General features: G+C 55.3%; 3 protein-coding genes across 3 annotated transcripts; all 3 read right to left on the bottom strand.

The window, feature by feature from the left end:
- Window positions 1–192: 192 nt before the first annotated feature.
- LOC130043301 (kallikrein-15-like) lies at window positions 193–7,070 on the bottom strand. Its single transcript, XM_056135555.1, has 5 exons — window positions 6,997–7,070; window positions 2,086–2,196; window positions 1,519–1,802; window positions 1,261–1,397; window positions 193–345 (listed from the first exon to the last, which is right to left on the bottom strand). The coding sequence occupies exons 1-5, from the start codon at window positions 7,068–7,070 to the stop codon at window positions 193–195; spliced, it is 759 nt and encodes a 252-aa protein (XP_055991530.1).
- A 2,753-nt stretch (window positions 7,071–9,823) lies between these two features.
- LOC130043352 (blarina toxin-like) lies at window positions 9,824–13,451 on the bottom strand. Its single transcript, XM_056135606.1, has 5 exons — window positions 13,406–13,451; window positions 12,097–12,271; window positions 10,960–11,279; window positions 10,403–10,539; window positions 9,824–9,979 (listed from the first exon to the last, which is right to left on the bottom strand). The coding sequence occupies exons 1-5, from the start codon at window positions 13,449–13,451 to the stop codon at window positions 9,824–9,826; spliced, it is 834 nt and encodes a 277-aa protein (XP_055991581.1).
- Window positions 13,452–15,291: 1,840 nt separating this feature from the next.
- LOC130043357 (kallikrein-15-like) lies at window positions 15,292–19,499 on the bottom strand. The gene is made up of 5 exons (XM_056135611.1): window positions 19,457–19,499; window positions 17,209–17,365; window positions 16,642–16,925; window positions 16,384–16,520; window positions 15,292–15,444 (listed from the first exon to the last, which is right to left on the bottom strand). Exons 1-5 carry the CDS (start codon window positions 19,497–19,499, stop codon window positions 15,292–15,294), a joined length of 774 nt encoding a protein of 257 aa, XP_055991586.1.
- Window positions 19,500–20,998: the final 1,499 nt, after the last annotated feature.

The raw sequence follows: 20,998 nt of genomic DNA, 5'->3' as shown, positions 1-20,998 counted from the left end.
CACTCCCAGAAGAATCACACAAACTCCTACAGACAAGTATGTACCAGCGTTTTGTTATCTTGGGGTTCACAGGTGAGTCTGAGCCACAGTGGTGCCCTTGGTGGGGGTGAGTCCTTAGAGAACATCTGGTCCTTGGACAGTTCTGGAGGAGGTCCATTCTTGCCTGGCCAGACATGGGAAGTAGCCACACACTTAGTTCCTCTTCATGGTGTCCCTGATCCACTCCAGGTAGTCGCAGACTTTGGTATAGACTCCTGGCTTGGTGGTAGTGTCACAGGGAACATCATCCCAAGACACAACACCCTGCATGATACCCCCGCAGACTAGAGGGCCCCCAGAGTCACCCTGTAGAAGAAAGAGAACCATGAGAGAAAAACTTCCCCACTCGGTGCTCCCCAAACCCATCCTTATCACATCACAGGCCAGAAAAATGTACCCCAATTCTACCCCCAACCCTTCCCAACCCAGCCCTACAGCCCCCAACTAGTGGCACCTAAACCAAGATGCCTTAACTCAACCCAACTCAGCCAACCTAAGCCTCTCCTCAGACCCTCAACCATTCCCCATTCAATACCAAACTAAGCACAAACTATCCTCACTGCCAACACCACAACCAACCCCCACAGATGTCTTTTGCATCTCAAACAAAACCTACCTCCCATCTACAACCCTGTTCACTCTAAGTTCCAGGGACTGGAGAGATAGTACAGTGGGTAGGGTGTTTGCCTTACACATGGCTGACCCGCTTTTGATTCCCAGCATCCCATATGGTCCCCAGAGCACCGCCAGGAGTAATTCCTGAGTGCGAATCCAGGAATAAGCCCTGTGCATTGCCAGGTGTGACCCGAAAAAAAACTTGCACTCTAAGTTCCAATCCCAGTGTACAAGCATTCCTGCCAAATCTGCCCAAACCAATATGATACCACCCAACTGAACCCATCTAAATTCAACCCAACTCAGCCTAACCCAAACCAACCCAACTCAACCAAACCCAACCCAAACCAACCCAAGTCGACCCAACCCAACTTAACCTAACCCAACTCAACCCATCCAAGTCAACCCAACCCAACCCTACTCAACCCAACCCTCTCTTGGCCTCAGACCAAAGTGCTCACCCTCACTCTCATTGCTCTTCATTTTTAAGCCCCCAAATCTATCCTTGGCATTGTTGCTGGGCCTAAGCAAGAGCCCCACTTCCCCTCCCCCACCCACTGGCGATTTTGTTTCCTGTCCTCCATCCTCCCCCACTGGTGCTCTCACCTCACAGGAGTCTGTGCCTCCACCCTCCACGCCTGCGCACACCATGGAGTTCCAGACGTGCCCTGGGTAATCCTTGCTGCAGGTGGCATCCGAGATGATGCTGATGTTGGCACAGTGCAGTGTGTCTGGGAGACTTACTGGAGGAAAAAGTGGACATGGGGTGAACCCTGGCATTTCCGAGCCCCTCTCGCCCTCCTCACAGGACTCTGCAGCCGGGGTTCCCGGAGGTGTAGGGTCCAGCGCCAGCGTTCCACGCACCTTTAGACTTGGAGCTTCCTGTTGTCCCCGGCCTGCTGCTGGCCACCAGGCCCCAGCCGGACACCACGCACGGCTCTCCGGGTCGTGGGCAGTGCGTGGGCAGCGTTACGGGGCTCACTTGTCTGGAGAGGCGTGCGGGCTGCGCGAGCCGCAGCAGCATGAGGTCGTGGCAGTGGCTGAGAGGTTCATAGCCCGGGTGCGGGATGACCCGCACCACTGTTCGCAGCTGCTCAGAGCCTTCGCGCTTGCGCAGATTATGCTTGCCCAGGCGTACTCGCATGAAGCTGAGCAGGTGGGCGCAGGGAGAAAAACGCAAAGAGCGAGCTTAGGGTATCTGGGTATCCAGCCCTGCCCCCACGGCCCAGGAGGCAGTGACTTCAGCCTCCTGCCCTTAGAAACCAAGGACTGCAAAATTGTGCCGCTGGCCTGGCGTGGAGAGCTCCCCCGTGCTTGGTGACCGCCCCAGGCGGAAATGCAGCCCTTGCCTGCAGCTCTTTCATCCTCAGCCCGGGGGCTCCTGAACCCCTTCCCTGCCACCAGGCCCCAGTCCCTAGGCCCAGCTCTTACCGGGTCTGGCAGTGCGCAGCGGACAGCACCCAGCTCGGGGCGATCAGAGAAGCTCCGCAGTTGAAGCGGCCCTGCTCAAAGAGCGCCACCTGCCAGGGCTGGGAGTGCGGCCTTGCGCATCACCTTGTCCCATCTCCCTGGGCTGCTGTGACAGGGGTGAGAGGGGTGCTGCCGGTCACTGCCCTCCTCCCTCCAACGCCCTCCGCCTCTGCCTGCACCGCCTCCCACACCCTGGCCTCCCTGGCTGCACATTCGTTTTGGTTTTGGGGTTTGGGACCACATCGGGGAAGCCGGGGTGCGTGGAGAGGATGGAGGGGATGCAACTCCCGAGTTGTGTTGCTCTGAGTTCATTGGGGGTCGACAGTGTCTGGCATTGGGCTCCAGTGCACCAAGCATGAGCTCAGCCCCTTGCGCTATCTCCCCAAACTTCCTTTTATTAATTTTTTTGCAGGGAGGGGAGTTGTGCTTGTGGCTTGCTCGTGGTTCTGGGCTCAGCAGTCCTTCTTGGTGGTGCTCAGGGACTGAAAGTGGTGCCAGGGACTGAACCCAGGCCAGCTACCTGCAGGGCCAGCTGCGGGCCGTCTCTGTCTCTCTGTCTCATAGTACCTTCTATTCATTTTTTGTCATTTGGGGCTGGGGGCTGGGTCCTGATAAACATGAGGACTTGGGGTTGGGGGTCATTCCTGCAGGTGCTCAGGGATCCTTGCAGTGCCAAGGGCACCCGGATTTCTTTCAGCTCTTTGACTTATTTTCTCTGTCCTTTTGCTTTCTACTTTTCAATCCTTTTTATTGGTCTCATTATTCCAGTGCAAATATTTGTATATGTCTTTTGCATTAAACTTAATTGGGTGCTTTGTTTTGGTTTTGGGGTTTTGGTTTCTGGCTACACCCCATGGTACTCAGGGTTTACTCCTGGTTCTGTGCTCAGGGATCACTCCTGGCAGGGCTCAGGGGACCAAACGGGTGCCAGGGATAAAACCCAGGTCCTTGCTGCATGTAAAGCAAGTGCCCTTAGTGCTGTGCTATCTCTCCAACCCTGAACCTAAATGCTTTATTTTCAGTTCTTTAAAATCTGGCCCTTATGTTTCATTTCCCACCGTCTCTCTAGCTGCCACAAGCACTTTCTCCCCAGAACTGTCACCCACCCTGAACCCCATCCTTACACCTTGGGTTCTGGGGAGGGGAGGAAGCACCAGAGAAAAAAGTGTCCTCGGTGGCCTGGAGTGGTGACAGGCAGAGAATATAATTCCACCCTGATGACCCCTCAAGTTCCCCAGCGTGTCACCCACTTCCTGGAAAGTGGCCACTCAGACTGTCACCCACAGCCTTGGCTCCCTTAAGACTTTGTCACCAAGTACACGGTGAGACAGGACGGAGCGTGGCCACTTGCAGTCTCAGACAAGCAGGCGAGCCAGCCTGATCCTGGCAGAGGGAAGGAACAGAGCTGGAGGCTGAGGTCCACTTGCCAACCTCACCAGTATCCCTCAAGGGCACAGTTGAGCTCATGGACAGGAACTGAACAGCCAGACCAGGTGCCCGTGCTCAGGGTCCAGCAAAGATTGGTGATGTGGTGGGTGGTATGTGGATGTGGTGGGCGAGGAGTTCCACAGGAGGGCCTTAGCTCAGGGGAAGGGCAGGGGCCGCAGACCGGGCTGCGGGGCACTTGGGCTGCATCAGGCCCGACTAAGCGGGAGGAGGTGGAATGTGGAAGCTCTAGCTGGGTGCAGTGGGCACAGAGAGGGCCTAAGGGGAGGCCAGCAGAGGGTGATGGAGCCCAGCGTTCAGGGGGGCATGGCTCAGGAAAGCTTACTCTCAGCAATCTGGACTCCAGAGAGCACGTCATAAGAAATTTCTGCCCGATGTGCCTCTCCCGCCTCCTGGGGTGCTCTTGATCTGGCAACCCCACTCTGTGCACACCCTCGAATCCCATTTATAAGAGGTCCCCCCAACCCCACCCTGCCTGAGCTGGGCTCAGCCACAGACCTGGACACTATTGTCCGAGATAGGTGCTGGCTTAAAGGTAAGACGGAGGAATGCCCAGAGAGGTGAATCCATTCTGTCAAGGCCACACAGCAAGGACAGGGCAGCCCCACAGCTCCAATTTGGAATTGAGTGAAGCCTCAGGGCACATGGGGATGCCCCTGCTGACCAGACATTTAGGGGTGCTATAGAACAGAAGACGTTGGGAGTGGAAGGGTGTCGTGCTGGATGGAGGGCACCCAGTCCCACTGACCACTCCCCTCATCATCTGTAGATGCCAGCAGGTCGGATGCAGTGAGGAGAAGCGAAATTATGGAGGGACCACCAAGGCTCAGCTGTCTTCTGGTGAAAGAGTAGGACAGAATGAATCAGGGACCCATGAGGGTCCCCTCCCGCCCCTGCTGGACCCCTCTCGTCTCACTCCCCAGCCTCCAGATGCTTTTCCTCCTGGATTCCAGACCCCTGCATGGCGACAGCCCCCAACACCCAGGATCACTTGTTTCTGGAACACTCCTTCATCCCCAACGCCCTGCGAGGGGGTCCTGTGTCCCCTGGCCAAGCCCCAGCTCTCTCTGGCCTTTGGGGCTCAGCCACGGACACACTGTCCCTCCCTAGGCCCCTGACTCTGCCTCTTCCTGCTGTCCCCAGAGACTCTTTGTCTCACTCCGTTGTTTCTCCATCTGTGCCTCTCTCTGCTTTCCTGGCAGCGCTAGGGTCTCACCCGGGGTCTTGGATCCAACATGTCCACAACTAAGCCAGCTCTTGGGGTCTTTTACACCCAGAGTGACGCAGCCCCCTTCTGCCTCACTGGAACCCCCAGAATCAAGTCTTGGTCTCCTGGCTTCATTCTTTTTATGGGGGGGGGGCACCCTCAGTTGTGCTCAGGGTTCATGCCTTGTGTTCCTCTCCAGAACTCCCCCTAGCGGTGCCTGGGGACTGTCCATGGTAGAGGCAGAAACTGCTGGAAAGGCAAGTCAAGTTTCCTGTGCAGCTTCTGCCCTGGGCATCAGCACTGCTGCCTTGCTCCTTCCAGGTCTGTGCTTCCTGTCAAGCACACACCTTCCTTGGGCTCCCGCAACCCCGCAAACCCCTTGGGACAGAGAACTCGCTGAGGGTCTTCCACTCCCCTACCCAGCCCTAGCAGGGTGTATCTCTGGGGGGCCCTGGAGAGTGTGGGATACACTGAATCCTGTGCACCCTCTAAGGCCCAGCGCCCAGCTCTCCTGAAGGGGGACCCTTGTGTCTTCCCCGTCTCCACCAAAGTCCAGAGCCCCGAGAATGCTCACCTAGTGCCGGCTGCATGCCTGGCACTGCCTGGGCAAGTGAATGTGGCACGAAACTGCACCCCTGGGAGCAGCTGGTGTGATTCCTGGCTCTGGGACAAACCTCTGCTGAGTCACTCTGCCGACCCCCCCCCAGGTTGTGCAAATCCCTTTTTCGACCCTGGGACATTTTCTTGGATCACGCTCCAATTTGGGCCTCAGTGGAGGACACTTGGGTCCATCTAGGCTCCCAGGTGCCCTTGACACTCACCACTGCTGCCCCTGGCTCAAAGGTCTCACCTGCTTCAGATCCCCCAGCAGCATCGAAGACGGTGTGAATGACAGAGAAGGGAGCAATTACCCAGATACCCTCATTTATAAGCGCCCGCCCCCCCCCCCCCAAGTGCAGTGGGTGGTAAGGGCAGGTTGGGAGTTGGCTTTTACAGGCTGGACGCTGAGGTGGTTGGTGGAGCGGGGGACAATGGATAATGAGCATTTCTGCATTTATTAGGTTGAAGCTTCTTTGGGGATCCACACCTTGTGTTGCTCAGGGGTTCTCCTCCTGCTCTGTGCTTGGGGTCAGTCCTGATGGTATTTGGGGAACCAAGTGGTGCGAGGATTGAACTGGGGTTGGTCACATGCAAGGCAAACTCTTAATCCCTTCCCCAGCTCTCAGGCCCCTTTTGAAGCTTTTGCCTCTGAGGATTATCTTCTTGTCGTCCTGAGAGAGGTAGAATGGTAAAAGCAAGTATTGGAGGAGATAAAAATGCAGAATCTGGGATCCAGAGCATAGAAACTGGGGTAAGTCACATGTCAGTGTCTGGAAGAGGGTTCTCGATGTAGGGTCCTGATTCTGTGTTCTGGAGAGTGGCTTCTGATCTGATCAAGGTTCTGAGTGCCAGGTGGCATCTCTAGCTCTAGATTTTGGATCTAGAACTCTAGTTTAGAGCCTTTGTTTTGCATCTCCAATTCTGTTTTCTGCAATTCAGAGAGTGAGACTTGGGCGCATTGCCTAAAATCCATCAAGTGTTTTTAAGTTTGAATTTGTGCTTGCACTTTGGAGTCTGATCTTTGACAAGTCTCACACTTGGAGTACAAGTGGTCTATTTGAAATTTGAAGTCTGAAAGTTTTGGAGCCTGGATTCTAGATTCTTATTTTGTTTTTTTGGGAGGTCACACACAGCAGTGCTCAGGAGTTACTCCTGGCTCTGCACACAGGAATCACTCCTGGAGGTGCTTGGGGAATCATATGGGGTACAGGGAATTGAATCCAGCTTGGACACATGCACAGCAAGCTCTGCCCCCTTGATTCTAGATGCTGAGGTCTAGTAGGTTGTTTCAGAGTGAGAAGTCTGGGCTTTCAAAATTTTCCATGTGCTCTTCTGTTATAGTCCAGTGCTATATATATATATACAGAAATATATATTTCAATACGATAAGATAATCTGGGGATGCATTCTGGACATCTAGGTACTTGAATATTCTTGAAATCACGAGTTGAAGAGCAAATGGGACCACGATTATGCAGAGAATCCAGAACCCCAGAACTTCAGATGTTGTAGATTCTCCAGACCTTTCAAGAGTCTGGATTCCAGGCTGGAAGTGATTCCAGAATGCTTTCGTTCCATCACCTGGACAAAGATGAGTGCTCCCTGACCCTGCGACTCACTGTGGGCCAGTTTCAGACGTGCAGCGTCTGATGGGTGTTGGCTCCAGGCCACCCTCGTTGCTGAGAGCTCTCATTGTTCTGTCACAAGTCTCACCTCCCTTAATGATGGGGCACTTTCTGAGAAATATGTTGTGGGGTGATTCATCCTTGTCCCAAAGTCAGGGTAGAAGAACAGAGCCTTGACACTGGAGCCTGCTACCACTTAGGCTTGGAGTTGGGGCCAACTGGGACCTCCGTTGGACATTTTGGGATTCCTCACGGCTCGGGTGCAAGATCTGGTGTACCCCCGACCGGCCCTGCGAAGGGCTAAGTGGCACAGCCTTGCCTTCCCAGGACAGGCCATGCAGTCTCCTGGAATCAGGGGAATGCTGCCTTCAGACCCCAACTCTCGGGCACTGGGCAGAGGAGAACAGAACTCTTGTTCCCATTTCGATGGCTTGTGCTTCTGATGCAGTGCTGCCAGAGCCCTGAAGGCACTGAAGGCACAGATGGGCGCATGGAGGAAGTTCCCAGCAGGTGAACGGACTCCAGGTAGATTCCAACAGGGAGACAAATCCCCGCCCCTCAGTGATGTCAAGGCCTGCCCTGCCCTCAAGCCCAGGGCCATGTGCTTCACGGAACTTTTGAACTAAGCGCTCAAAGCCAGTCAAAGGCTCTTGCGGTCCCCATTCCCAGCCCCCAGCTGTCACACTGTCCTAAAGTATTCCTCTCTGTCTCCCCTAAGCCCCAAGTCCTCCACACTGTATGCGTGTGTGTGTGTCTGTGTGTGTTTGGGTCATACCCCGTGATGCTCAGGGGTTACTCCTGGTTGTGCATTCAGGAATTACTCCTGGCGTCTCTTTCAGTGTCTCTCTCTGCTGGGTCTGTTTATAAATGTCTGTTCAGATCCTTGCTCCACTCTTTGTATCCTCTCAACTCTTCTTTTTCAGTCGGGAGAGCAGGTGGCTTTCCGTCGTGTGTGCATGTGTGCTTGCGTGTGCGCGCGCGCGGGCGCGTGTGTATGTTTGTGAGCGCGAGAGCGGATTGAATATGGACGACGATGTTCCTTCTCTTAATCTTTTTCTGGGGTCCCAGTGTCTCTATCTAGCCTCGTGTTGGTCTCTGGCTCCTCCCGGTGCAGGGTTTTTGATTTTCCTCAGCCAGATGCTCTTTGTAATCAACTGTAAAACGCTAAGCTGAAAGTCAGAGGCATCCAACCCGCTGAAGAACTACCTTATTTGGTAGCAGCAAGCGGAAGCTGTGCGCTGTCAGGGCGGGGCCAGACTGGAAAGGGGCGGGGTCTAGCAGGAGGGGGTGGGGCCTGAGGCGAGGTGGGGCGGATCAGAGGCTTTAGCGGGCTGGGGCCGCTGTCCAGGGCAGCACGCTCCGCCTTCAAGGAGCTCTCAGCTACTTAAATCACTCAGGCAGTTCGGCAAAAGAAGGCCGTCCACGCAAGGGCACGGCCACGATGCAGAGCAACTTGAGCGATTCCAGACTGCACGCAGAAGCCGATCCATGAATCCTGTCTGGGACCAGTACACTCACCCTCTAGGTCTCCTCTGTAGGCTCCCCTAGGCAACTGCACCGGGGCTTGTCCGGACCCTGGTAACCACGTAGAGGGACCGCGGTCCACCCCATGTGTGACCAGCAAGTCCAAAGGAGACTTTTTGTGGTGCTTCACACCCTGTAGTTTGCCCTCACCAGACCGAAGACATTCCCTGTCTGTCCAGCGGGTCCCCAGCCCTCTGTTCCTGCCACCTGTTGGACTCCTGCGGGCATTCTGGGTACTTCCAAGCCCCGCCTTCCCTCAGGCGGGCCTGGAGCTGGTGGGCGAGGCCCCTCCCAGCCTGTCTCAAGCCCCGCCTCGGGTGGCTGTGGGCGTGGCTTCCGCCAGCATCTCTCAGGGCGCCCCCACCCCACCAGGGCTACCTCGCAGATGGGCGAGGCCTCGCCTGGATTTTCTCAGGCCTCGCCCCTGGTGGCCGTGTCAGGTCACGCCCCCAGCCGCTCTTTCTTGGGTCTGCAGAGGCTCCCTTGGAACTGCTCATGCCTCAGTTGCGCCCTCCGCGACCCAGATCCAGTCACCCCACTGGCTGTTCAGTCTTGCCTGCAGTGACCCTACACTGCCCGGCCTTGGGGATAGACCTGCTTCTGCGCGGAAGACGCCCCGCCCCGGGCAGGCGTGACTGCGAGAACTTCCCTCTGCCTCTTTCTTGGCTTCTGTGTCACAAAAACCAGTGCGCGCCACTGCCTTCTGCTCCTGCTGTCCTCCTGTTAGCGCGCGTCTCTTCTCTCCACTTGGCGAGGCTGAGTACAGCGTGTGCTGCTTTGCCCTTCGGGTCGTGGGCTTTGGGTGACTTTGGACAAGCCCCTGGTGAACAGGACTGCAGAGTTCTTTAAATTTTTGTTTTACGTGGTTTTCTTGTGTTTTGTTTTTGGCTCTTGGGTGACACCCTGAGGTGCAGGCTGGGGTGGGCTCGTACTCCCTGCCAGGTGCTAAGCCGCTGCAGCTGCATACTTTTCAGAGCTTTGAGCCCCAGCCCAGGTGGCGGTGGAAATGTTTTGGGTAGGTGGGTCCCCAGCACACAGACCCCCATATCTGGATATATTTTGGGGAGTGGGGAAGCATATATCTGGTGGTGCTCAGGGCTTTCTGACTTTGAGCTCAGGGATCACTCCTGACAGGGTTATAAAGACTCAGCTGATTGCATGGCAAGTGCCTTCACACTGGGTTTTCTCTCTGGTCCCAGTATGTGGATTTTGTTGCAAATGAGACAGCCCCAAACTTGACACAGACTTGATGAGAATTTGATTTTACTGGGGGTAAGAAACTGGGTGTGGTGGGCATTTAGCTGAAGGTCGCAATGGTCTCCCGGATCCAGTCCACATATAACAATATTTTGACATAGAGGGCAGGTCTTTGGCGCGCTGCACATGGGGATTGGCCCCAGGATGTGATTCCCTGAAGCACCCCGTCACAGATGAGTGGGCCCCCCGAGTCGCCCTACAGCACAGAGGGGAGTGGGAGAGAGAGATTGAGAGAGAGAGAGAGAGAGAGAGAGAGAGAGAGAGAGAGAGAGAGAGAGAGAGAGAAGTCAGAGGGTACTGCCAGAAATGGGGACATCATTGTCTGGGTGTGAAATTCTAGGACCCAGGCTGGGGCACGTGCTGGCTAAAGTGGGGAGTAATTTGAGATGGGGGCACAGACTCATAATCAAAAAGAGGAGTGGCAGCCTTGTAGGGGGACCCCAAGCTACTCGTCCCAAACCCTGCTTGGGTATCCCCCTCTTGCTTGCAGCTTGCAGATTTCAAACTGGTGACAATATATGTTAGAAGGGGAAAGAGGGACAGGGGAGCAGGGTGGGACTTCAATCTGGACTGGGATTCCCTAGTGAAGTCTGGGGTGGGGGGGGGACTTCAGACTCACCACACAGGTGTCCTTGCCTCCCTTCATGACTCCAGCACACAGCATGGACTCGGTCACCTTGGCAATTTGGGCCTTGGCACAGTTGTCGTTGGGCAGGAGGTCGAGATCCACACACTGAAGCTTCCTTGATAATTTAACTGTGGAAATTAAATTAGAGAGACTCCAGCCGCTCCTGTTTCCGGGGTCTGCACCCGCACCCTACCTGCCCAGCCAGACCACCCTCCACATCCCCCACGGCAGCAGATCCCTTACCTCTCCCCTCTCACTGGGAGACACCCTCTCATCTACTCCACCCCCCCCCCCTTAGACCTTGTCAGCCCCTGTCAGCACCCCCGCCACCCCCCAGATCTTTGCCTTGCCCTGCTCAGTCAAGGGACCCTGGTATATGCTTTTTGGTTGTTATTTTTTGTTTGTACTCAGCTGTGTCAGGGCTTACTCCTGATTCTGCTCAGGGGTCACTCCTGTCAGGCTTGGGGGATCATATAGAATACCAGGGATGAAAACAGGTAAGGCCAGCGCCCTCCACCCGCTGTACTCTCCCTCCCCTGGCATCATACCCTTATAAGGATCGATGCTGCCCCAGCCAGAGGCATGGCACATGCTCCCCACTTGGGGCTCCTGGGTGGGCAGGTCCATGACCTGCACTGCGGGTGTGAGCTTCGCAGGCCTCTCCAGGCGCAGCAGCATGAGGTCATGGCTGAAATCCACTCCCGTGAATGTCTCAACAAACTCCTTCCAGGTCATTTTGTTATTGCCCAGGACATCTAGGAGACTCAGGTCGTAGAGAGGATGCACGACACTTTTAGTGACCTGGAAGGACTGGACTGTGCTTTCAGGAGAAACACGGTCCTGGTGTCCCAGCTTGACCTGATAATTGCTGTGGAGAGAGAAGAAAGGTGGGGTGAGGGGAGAGGAGATTTGAGGATGAGAGGCGAAGGAAAAAAACCGAGGGGGGAGGAGAGACAGATAAAGAGAGAGAGAAGCTTAGTTATGAGGAAGAGGGTACGCAAGGGAAGATGAGAGAGAAAAGGTGAAGGAAATGGACAGAGACATGGGGAACACGAGGGAGGTCGGACAGTTGGGAAGAAAGGGCTGGGGACACCGTGAGCTGGAGCCACAGGAGGGAGGGGTGAGGAGGAGAGAGCCACTGGGGAGAAGCAGGATGAAGACCAAGACAGCTAAGGAGGACAGAGCCAAGAGTGAGCAGGGGAAACTGAGTCAGAAGGGCTTGGGGCAGGATGGGAAGCTGAGAGGGGTTGCTGAATGCATCTGCATTGCGACAAAGGGGAGTCTCCCCATCAGATATGTGACTTGATCTTCATCCCCCTTCCCACACGTCGGGGGGATTCTGGGTGCCCCTTCAGTTCATAGCGGAGGTGGTTATTCAGCAGGGCTGGGGCAGAGTGAGGCAGAGACCCAGAGAGATGGGGCAGGAAAAGAAGGAGATACAGACACAGAGAGAAAGGGAGAGAGAGGAGAGGGAGAGGGAAAGAGACAAAACAGAGGGAGAGAGAGAGGACAGTGAGGAGAGAGGGAGAGGAAAAGAGTGAGAAAGGGAGAGAGAGAGTGAGAGAGAGAGAGAAAGACAGAGGAAGAGGAACCCTAGTCACAAAGAAGGAATCACCAGTTACCTGAAGGAGATGAAGCCCTAGTCAGCACGTCCTCTCTCCCCTCAGGTCCCTGTCCCCACATACCTGGCATAGCAGTGAGCTGCTGTGAGTACCCACTGAGGGTGCACAAGAACACCCCCACACATAAAGTTGTTGAAATGGTACACAGCCGCCATCCACGGCTGGGAATGTCTCTCACACTCCCAACCTCCAATGACCCGGGGGATCTGGACACCAGGAGGATAAGGGAGTACAGCGCCTGTGGGGGAGATTCTGAGTCAGGATGCAGGATCGGGACCCAGGACCGGGGCTGGGGTCTCTGAAGATGGACAGGGTATTTGGATCTGCAGGTGGGTGCAGAGATAGTGCTGTGAGCACAGACCCCTCAAGATTAGGGAGAGAGGAGGCTGGGTCTTGGGGTTGAGTGTTTGCGGTTAGTTTGAGGTACAGGGGACCCCCAGTCTAAGAGGGAAGATTCAAGAGAGCAGGAAGAAGCTGTTGGCAATTAGCGGGAGCATTTGGGGGGTGTGATGGGGATCAGGTTTGGCAAATGATCAGCCTAACCTTTTCCGGGTTCTGAAAAGGACACAGCTTTAGATAGACTTTTGGGCCTGAAGGTGTCATCAGGATCAGAGTGTAGGGGAAGTTGGGATTCTGAGCCAATGTGTGAAGAGAAAGGGGTAGCCTAGGAGAGGGGTGGAGTCCTGGGCCAGGGTAGGGATGGAGATGAATGGAGTGAGGGTTGTGGTGGTGAGTCATTCTGGGACCGCAGAACCTGGGGAAACTCACAGGGGACACATTTCTTGGTCTCAGCCCTCTGGCCTACCCTCTGGCGGAGAGGGGGCAGGAAAACCAGGACTGGGATAGAGTTTGGGATCCAAGGGTGTTTCCGAAGAGCAGGGGTGCTGAGGTATCCCCTGGAGGAAGGAATATGTGGCTTGGGGTTCTAGTGGTTTTGCTGGGCAAGTAGGTGCTTGCCTCCGTGGATGTGGGTCCAAGGGCAAAATTTCTGGAGAAGGAAAGTTTTACAGCACCCCAACTCAGAATGGGGTGCCCAGATGGTGTTATTAACCAGAAAGACATCTGGGAGGACTCGTGGGGACTAGCTGTTGGGAATAGAGGGTGCAGCTGAGAGCTGGCAGTGGGCGGGGAGGAGTCCCTGGGTGGAGGAGGATTTGGGACCCAGAGAACACGGGACAAGGAAGAGAAACAGAATCCCCAGTGTCCAGTGCCATTGCGGTGGTGGGGCATTTTGGAAGAATCAAGATTCCCCTGAGGTCCACCCCTTGTGGGTGTGGGTGAGTGGGGCAGAGGACATTCTGGCTGTTCCAGGAAAGGGAAAAGGGCAGAGTCTGAGAATCAGGGTCCCCTCCACCCCACCCCTTCTGCTCACCTGTCCCTGTCAGGGTCAGAGCCAGGTACAGGAGCAAGACACACATGGTGGCAGAGACGTCCATCCGTGTCAAGCAGGTGGCAAGCTTGGAGCTGGGCAGGGAGTCTTCTCTGAGGCTTTAAGAACTCTCACCCCACTACAGGACCCGCCTCGATCTTGCTGCCACCCAGATGTGACCTGTTCCCAACACTGGACAGACATCCCTCCCCATCACTCCAGTGTACTTTGGGAGGAAGGAGAGTCTGTCTGTGACTTGGCTGGTCCAGAGTGGCAGCCCTTGATTGCTGGCTGTTTTCCTGGAGCCACAGGCCAAGTGGACAGGTTAGAGCACCTGGCACCCTACTTGGGGACAGAGCCAGCAAGGGAAGGTGGTTCTGGTGGCAGTGAGTGACGCAGCAAAAGGAGGACAGAGGAAACCAGGACTCACAACACAGTTTCCCCCATGACTCAACCCCAGGACTTGCGTAGCTTTATTTTTTAAATTTATTATTTTTTGTTTTGGGGTTCCAACCCAGTAGTAACCAAGGGTTATTCCTGGCTCTGTGATCAGAGATCATTCCTGGTGGGCTCCAGGCTTTTAACCTGGCTTGGCTGCATGCAAGGCAAGCACCCTACCTGCTGTACCCAGCCAAATATGAATATTTAAATACCAGTTGTGAGTATTCAGTATCTTTAAATACACTCACTCCCTTCCCCTAGCATTCCTGCAAACCTCCCTGGAGTTCCAAACTCTCTACTCAAATAGATGCCCTGAGCTTTCAGAATATCCCAATTCTTGCAACCCTCTCCCTGCACCCAGGATCTAAGGCTACAAATTGGGGGCTCCTCTCATAATACACCCCGATCTAGAATGTGAAGTTCAGGGTATCCAGAGGCAGTTCGCTACAAATTCAATCCAGTGTGATTCCCCACATCTCACCAATGTCAGGGTTTCAATGAGTCCTCTCTGCTATCCCCAATACCTAGGGTTCCCAATTTCCAGCAACCCCCAGACCAGCTTCTCTTTAAGGCTAAGTCCACCATCTTCACAAATTCCAAGTCCTTCCACCCGCTATCAAAGGTGTAGGTCTCAGGAGCCGGATTCCTGCACATCAACATTGAGCAACCTCAGAAACCACAGCCTGGGGTGCCTGGAAGCTCCACAGACAAGATTCTGGCAATATCCATGGTAAAGCGAAGGAATCCACCTGGTCTCTTGGCTATTTCATCAAATAAGGCAATTTTGGGTTTTCTGCCTCTGTGGTATGTCAGGAACCCACGACATCCAACACATGTTTTACACCTAAGAACCACAGAATCTTTACCATTTTTTCACATTGTTCTTCTTTTTGGCTATATCCACCAGGAACCTAAGAGCAAATCTTGGAGAAAACACAGTTTCTGTTCTTACGCATTTTGCGTGTTTTGGATCCTCAGTCTGGGGCCTGGAGATACTGAGCCAGACCTCATTGTTATGCTCATCACTCATTTTCTCCACCCAACAGCCCAATGATGAGATTAACAATCTGTGGAGTCCTTCTATCTGAGATGGGGAAACTGAGGCTGAGTGAGGTTGGGTCTGAGGCTCAAGTTTAGCCTAGCCTTCTGACTCCTGCTTCAAGCCTTGTCTCCTCACCCAGGATCAGGAAGGAGCTGCAAGGGAACCATGCAGTGGTTTGACCTGTTCCCACCTCTAACTCCCGTTAACCCTCACCCACTCCCAGAAGAATCACACAAACTCCTACAGACAAGTATGTACCAGCGTTTTGTTATCTTGGGGTTCACAGGTGAGTCTGAGCCACAGTGGTGCCCTTGGTGGGGGTGAGTCCTTAGAGAACATCTGGTCCTTGGACAGTTCTGGAGGAGGTCCATTCTTGCCTGGCCAGACATGGGAAGTAGCCACACACTTAGTTCCTCTTCATGGTGTCCCTGATCCACTCCAGGTAGTCGCAGACTTTGGTATAGACTCCTGGCTTGGTGGTAGTGTCACAGGGAACATCACCCCAAGACACAATACCCTGCATGATACCCCCGCAGACTAGAGGGCCCCCAGAGTCACCCTGTAGAAGAAAGAGAACCATGAGAGAAAAACTTCCCCACTCGGTGCTCCCCAAACCCATCCTTATCACATCACAGGCCAGAAAATGTACCCCAATTCTACCCCCAACCCTTCCCAACCCAGCCCTACAGCCCCCAACTAGTGGCACCTAAACCAAGATGCCTTAACTCAACCCAACTCAGCCAACCTAAGCCTCTCCTCAGACCCTCAACCATTCCCCATTCAATACCAAACTAAGCACAAACTATCCTCACTGCCAACACCACAACCAACCCCCACAGATGTCTTTTGCATCTCAAACAAAACCTACCTCCCATAGTATTCCTCCACCCTACCTCCCATCTACAACCCTGTTCACTCTAAGTTCCAGGGACTGGAGAGATAGTACAGTGGGTAGGGTGTTTGCCTTACACATGGCTGACCCGCTTTTGATTCCCAGCATCCCATATGGTCCCCAGAGCACCGCCAGGAGTAATTCCTGAGTGCAAATCCAGGAATAAGCCCTGTGCATTGCCAGGTGTGACCCGAAAAAAAACTTGCACTCTAAGTTCCAATCCCAGTGTACAAGCATTCCTGCCAAATCTGCCAAAACCAATATGATACCACCCAACTGAACCCATCTAAATCCAACCCAACTCAGCCTAACCCAAACCAACGCAACTCAACCAAACCCAACCCAAACCAACCCAAGTCGACCCAACCCAACTTAACCTAACCCAAGTCAACCCATCCAAGTCAACCCAACCCAACCCTACTCAACCCAAACCTCTCTTGGCCTCAGACCAAAGTGCTCACCCTCACTCTCATTGCTCCTCATTTTTAAGCCCCCAAATCTATCCTTGGCATTGTTGTTGGGCCTAAGCTAGAGCCCCACTTCCCCTCCCCCACCCACTGGCGATTTTGTTTCCTGTCCTCCATCCTCCCCCACTGGTGCTCTCACCTCACAGGAGTCTGTGCCTCCACCCTCCACGCCTGCGCACACCATGGAGTTCCAGACGCGCCCTGGGTAGTCCTTGCTGCAGGTGGCATCCGAGATGATGCTGATGTTGGCACAGTGCAGCGTGTCTGGGAGACTTACTGGAGGAAAATGTGGACATGGGGTGAACCCTGGCATTTCCGGGCCCCTCTTGCCCTCCTCACAGGACTCTGCAGCCGGGGTTCCCGGAGGTGTGGGGTCCAGCGCCAGCGTTCCACGCACCTTTAGACTTAGAGCTTCCTGTAGTCCCCGGCCTGCTGCTGGCCACCAGGCCCCAGCCGGACACCACGCACGGCTCTCCGGGTCGTGGGCAGTGCGTGGGCAGCGTTACGGGGCGCACTTGTCTGGAGAGGCGTGCGGGCTGCGCGAGCCGCAGCAGCATGAGGTCGTGGCGGTGGCTGAGAGGTTCATAGCCCGGGTGCGGGATGACCCGCACCACTGTTCGCAGCTGCTCAGAGCCTTCGCGCTTGCGCAGATTATGCTTGCCCAGGCGTACTCGCATGAAGCTGAGCAGGTGGGCCCAGGGAGAAAAACGCAAAGAGCGAGCTTAGGGTATCTGGGTATCCAGCCCTGCCCCCACGGCCCAGGAGGCAGTGACTTCAGCCTCCTGCCCTTAGAAACCAAGGACTGCAAAATTGTGCCGCTGGCCTGGCGTGGAGAGCTCCCACGTGCTTGGTGACCGCCCCGGGCGGAAACGCAGCCCTTGCCTGCAGCTCTTTCATCCTCAGCCCGGGGGCTCCCGAACCCCTTCCCTGCCTCCAGGCCCCAGTCCCTAGGCCCTGCTCTTACCGGGTCTGGCAGTGCGCAGCGGACAGCACCCAGCTGGGGGCAATCAGAGAAGCTCCGCAGTTGAAGCGGCCCCGCTCAAAGAGCGCCACCTGCCAGGGCTGGGAGTGCGGCTCGCACTCGGCCCCGCGCATCACCTTGTCGCCATCTCCCTGGGCCGCTGTGACAGGGGTGAGAGGGGTGCTGCTGGTCACTGCCCTCCTCTCTCCAACGCCCTCGCCTCTGCCTGCACCGCCTCCCACACCCTGGCCTCCCTGGCTGCACATTCGTTTTGGTTTTGGGGTTTGGGACCACATCGGGGAAGCCGGGGTGCGTGGAGAGGGTGGAGGGGATGCAACTCCCGAGTTGTGTTGCTCTGAGTTCATTGGGGATCGACAGTCTCTGGTATTGGGCTCCAGTGCGCCAAGCATGAGCTCAGCCCCTTGCGCTATCTCCCCAAACTTCCTTTTATTAATTTTTTTTGGGGGGGGGAGTTGTGCTTGGGGCTTGCTCGTGGTTCTGGGCTCAGCAGTCCTCCTTGGTGGTGCTCAGGGACTGAAAGTGATGCCAGGGACTGAGCCCAGGTCAGCTACCTGCAGGGCCAGCTGCGGGCCGTCTCTGTCTCTCTGTCTCATAGTACCTTCTATTCATTTTTTGTCATTTGGGGCTGGGGGCTGGGTCCTGATAAACATGAGGACTTGGGGTTGGGGGTCATTCCTGCAGGTGCTCAGGGATCCTTGCAGTGCCAAGGGCACCCGGATTTCTTTCAGCTCTTTGACTTATTTTCTCTGTCCTTTTGCTTTCTACTTTTCAATCATTTTTATTGGTTTCATTATTCCAGTGCAAATATTTGTATATGTCTTTCGCATTAAACTTAATTAGGTGCTTTGTTTTGGTTTGGTTTTGGGGTTTTGGTTTCTGGGCTGCACCCCGTGGTACTCAGGCCTTACTCCTGGCTCTGTGCTCAGGGATCACTCCTGGCAGGGCTCAGGGGACCAAACGGGTGCCAGGGATCAAACCCAGGTCCTGGCTGCATGTAAAGCAAGTGCCCTTAGTGCTGTGCTATCTCTCCAACCCTGAACCTAAATGCTTTATTTTCAGTTCTTTAAAATTCGGCCCTTACGTTTCATTTCCCACCCTCTCTAGCTGCCACGAGCACTTTCTCCCCAGAACTGTCACCCGCCCTGAACCCCATCCTTACTCCTTGGGTTCTGGGGAGGGGAGGAAGCACCAGAGAACAAAGTGTCCTCGGTGGCCTGGTGTGGTGACAGGCAGAGGATGTAATTCCACACTGATGACCCCTCAAGTTCCCCAGCGTGTCACCCACTTCCTGGAAAGTGGCCACTCAGACTGTCATCCACAGCTTTGGCTCCCTTCGGGACTTTGTCACCAAGTGCAGGGTGAGACAGGACCAGGGTGTGGCCACTTGCAGTCTCAGACAAGCAGGCGAGCCAGTCTGATCCTGGCAGAGGGAAGGAACAGAGCTGGAGGCTGAGGTCCACTTGCCAACCTCACCAGCATCCCTCAAGGGCACAGTTGAGCTCATGGACAGGAACTGCACAGCCAGACCAGGTGCCCGTGCTCAGGGTCCAGGAAACATTGGTGATGTGGTGGGAGGTATGTGGATGTTGTGGGTGAGGGGCTAAGCCCAGGGAAAGGGCAGGGGCGGCAGACGGGACTGCGGGTCACTTGGGCTGCATCTGGCCAGTCTTAGCCGGAGGAGGTAGAATGTGGAAGCTCTAGCTGGGTGCAGTGGGCACAGAGAGGGCCTAAGGGGAGGCCAGCAGAGGGTGATGGAGCCCAAGGTTCAGGGGAGCAAGGCTCAGAAAAGCTCACTCTCAGCAATCTGGACTCCAGAGAGCAGGTTATAAGGAGTTTCTGCCCGATGTGCCTCTCCCGCCTCCTGGGGTGCTCTTGACCTGGTACCCCCTCCGAATCCCATTTAGAAGGGGATTCTTCTAAACCAAAACCCACCCCTCCTGAGCTGAGCTCAGTCACACACAGCTGGATACTATTGTCTGAGATAGGTGCTGGCTTAAAGGGAAGACAGAGGAAGGCCCAGAGAGGTGAACCCATTCTCTCAAGGCCACACAGCAAGGACAGGGTAGCCCCAGAAATCCAATCCAGGGCTGAGAGAAGCCTCAGGGGACATGGGGAAGCCCCTGCTAACCAGACATTTAAGCGTGCTATAGGACAGCAGACATTTCGGGGTGAGAAGAGCATCATGCTGGGATGGAGGGCACCCAGTCCCGCTGACCACTCCCCCCATCACCTGCATACGCCAGCAGGAGGGAGGCAGCAAGGAGAAGCCACATTGTGGATGGGCCACCAGGCTCGGCTGACTTCTGGGGAGAGAGTAGGACAGAATGAATCAGAGACCCTTGAGGGTCCCCCTCTCGCCCTTGATGGACCTCACCTGCCTCACTCCCCAGCCCCCAGATGCTTTTCCTCCTGGATTCCTGACTCTTGGGTGGCCATAGACCCCCCACACCCAGGATCATTTGTTCCTGGAACACTCCTTCATCCCCAGTGCCCTGTGTGGGGGTTCTTGTGTCCCTTGGCCAAGTCCCAGTTCTCCCTGGCCTTTGGGGCTCAGCCATGGACACACTGTCCCTCCCCAGGCCCCTGACTCTGCCTCTTCCTGCTGTCCCCAGAGACTCTTTGTCTCATTCTGTTGTTTCTCCATCTGTGTCTCTCTCTGCTTTCTGGCAGTGCTCGGGGTCTTGGGCCCAATGTGCCCACAACTGAGCCAGCCCTTGAGGTCTTTTGCACCCAGAGTGACCCTGTCCCCTTCTGGCTCACTGGCACCCCCAGAATCAAGTCTTGTTCTCCCAGCTTCATTCTTTTTATGGGGGGGCACCCTCAGTTGTGCTCAGGGTTCATGCCTTGTGTTCCTCTCCAGAACTCCCCCTAGCGGTGCCTGGGGACTGTCCATGGTAGAGGCAGAAACTGCTGGAAAGGCAAGTCAAGTTTCCTGTGCAGCTTCTGCCCTGGGCATCAGCACTGCTGCCTTGCTCCTTCCAGGTCTGTGCTTCCTGTCAAGCACACACCTTCCTTGGGCTCCCGAAACCCCGCAAACCCCTTGGGACAGAGGACTCGCTGAGGGTCCTCCACTCCCGACTCTGGGTCCCCTGCCCAGCCCTAGCAGGGTGTATCTCTGGGGGGCCCTGGAGAGTGTGGGATACACTGAATCCCGTGCACCCTCTAAGGCCCAGCCCCCAACTCTCCTGAAGGGGGACCCTTGTGTCTTCCCCGTCTCCACCAAAGTCCAGAGCCCCGAGAATGCTCACCTAGTGCCCACTGCATGCCTGGCACTGCCTGGGCAAGCGAAGGTGGCACGAAGCTGCACCCCTGGGAGCAGCTGGTGTGATTCCTGGCTCTGGGACAAACCTCTGCTGAGTCACTCTGCCGAGCCCCCCCCCCCCAGGTTGTGCAAATCCCTTTTTCAACCCTGGGACATTTTCTTGGATCACACTCCAATTTGGGCCTCAGTGGAGGACACATGGGTCCATCCAGGCACCCAGGTGCCCTTGACACTCACCACCGCTGCCCCTGGTTCAAAGGTGTCACCTGCTTCAGATCCCCCAGCAGCATCGAAGACGGTGTGAATGACAGAGAAGGGAGCAAGCACCCAGATACCTTCATTTATAAGCTCCTTGCCCCACCCAGTGCAGGGGGTTGGTAAGGGCAGGTTGGGAGTTGGGTTTTACAGGCTGGACGCTGAGGTGGTTGGTGGGGCGAGGGACAATAGATAATGAGCATTTCTGCATTTATTAGGTTGAAGCTTCTTTGGGGAACCACACCTTGTGTTGCT

The sequence above is a fragment of the Sorex fumeus genome, unplaced genomic scaffold, assembly GCF_029834395.1.
Source record: "Sorex fumeus unplaced genomic scaffold, SorFum_2.1 ptg000122l, whole genome shotgun sequence".
Classification (NCBI taxonomy): Eukaryota; Metazoa; Chordata; class Mammalia; order Eulipotyphla; family Soricidae; genus Sorex; species Sorex fumeus.
The sequence above is the reverse complement of the archived record's forward strand: the minus strand, read 5'-3'. Positions and strand labels throughout refer to the sequence as shown.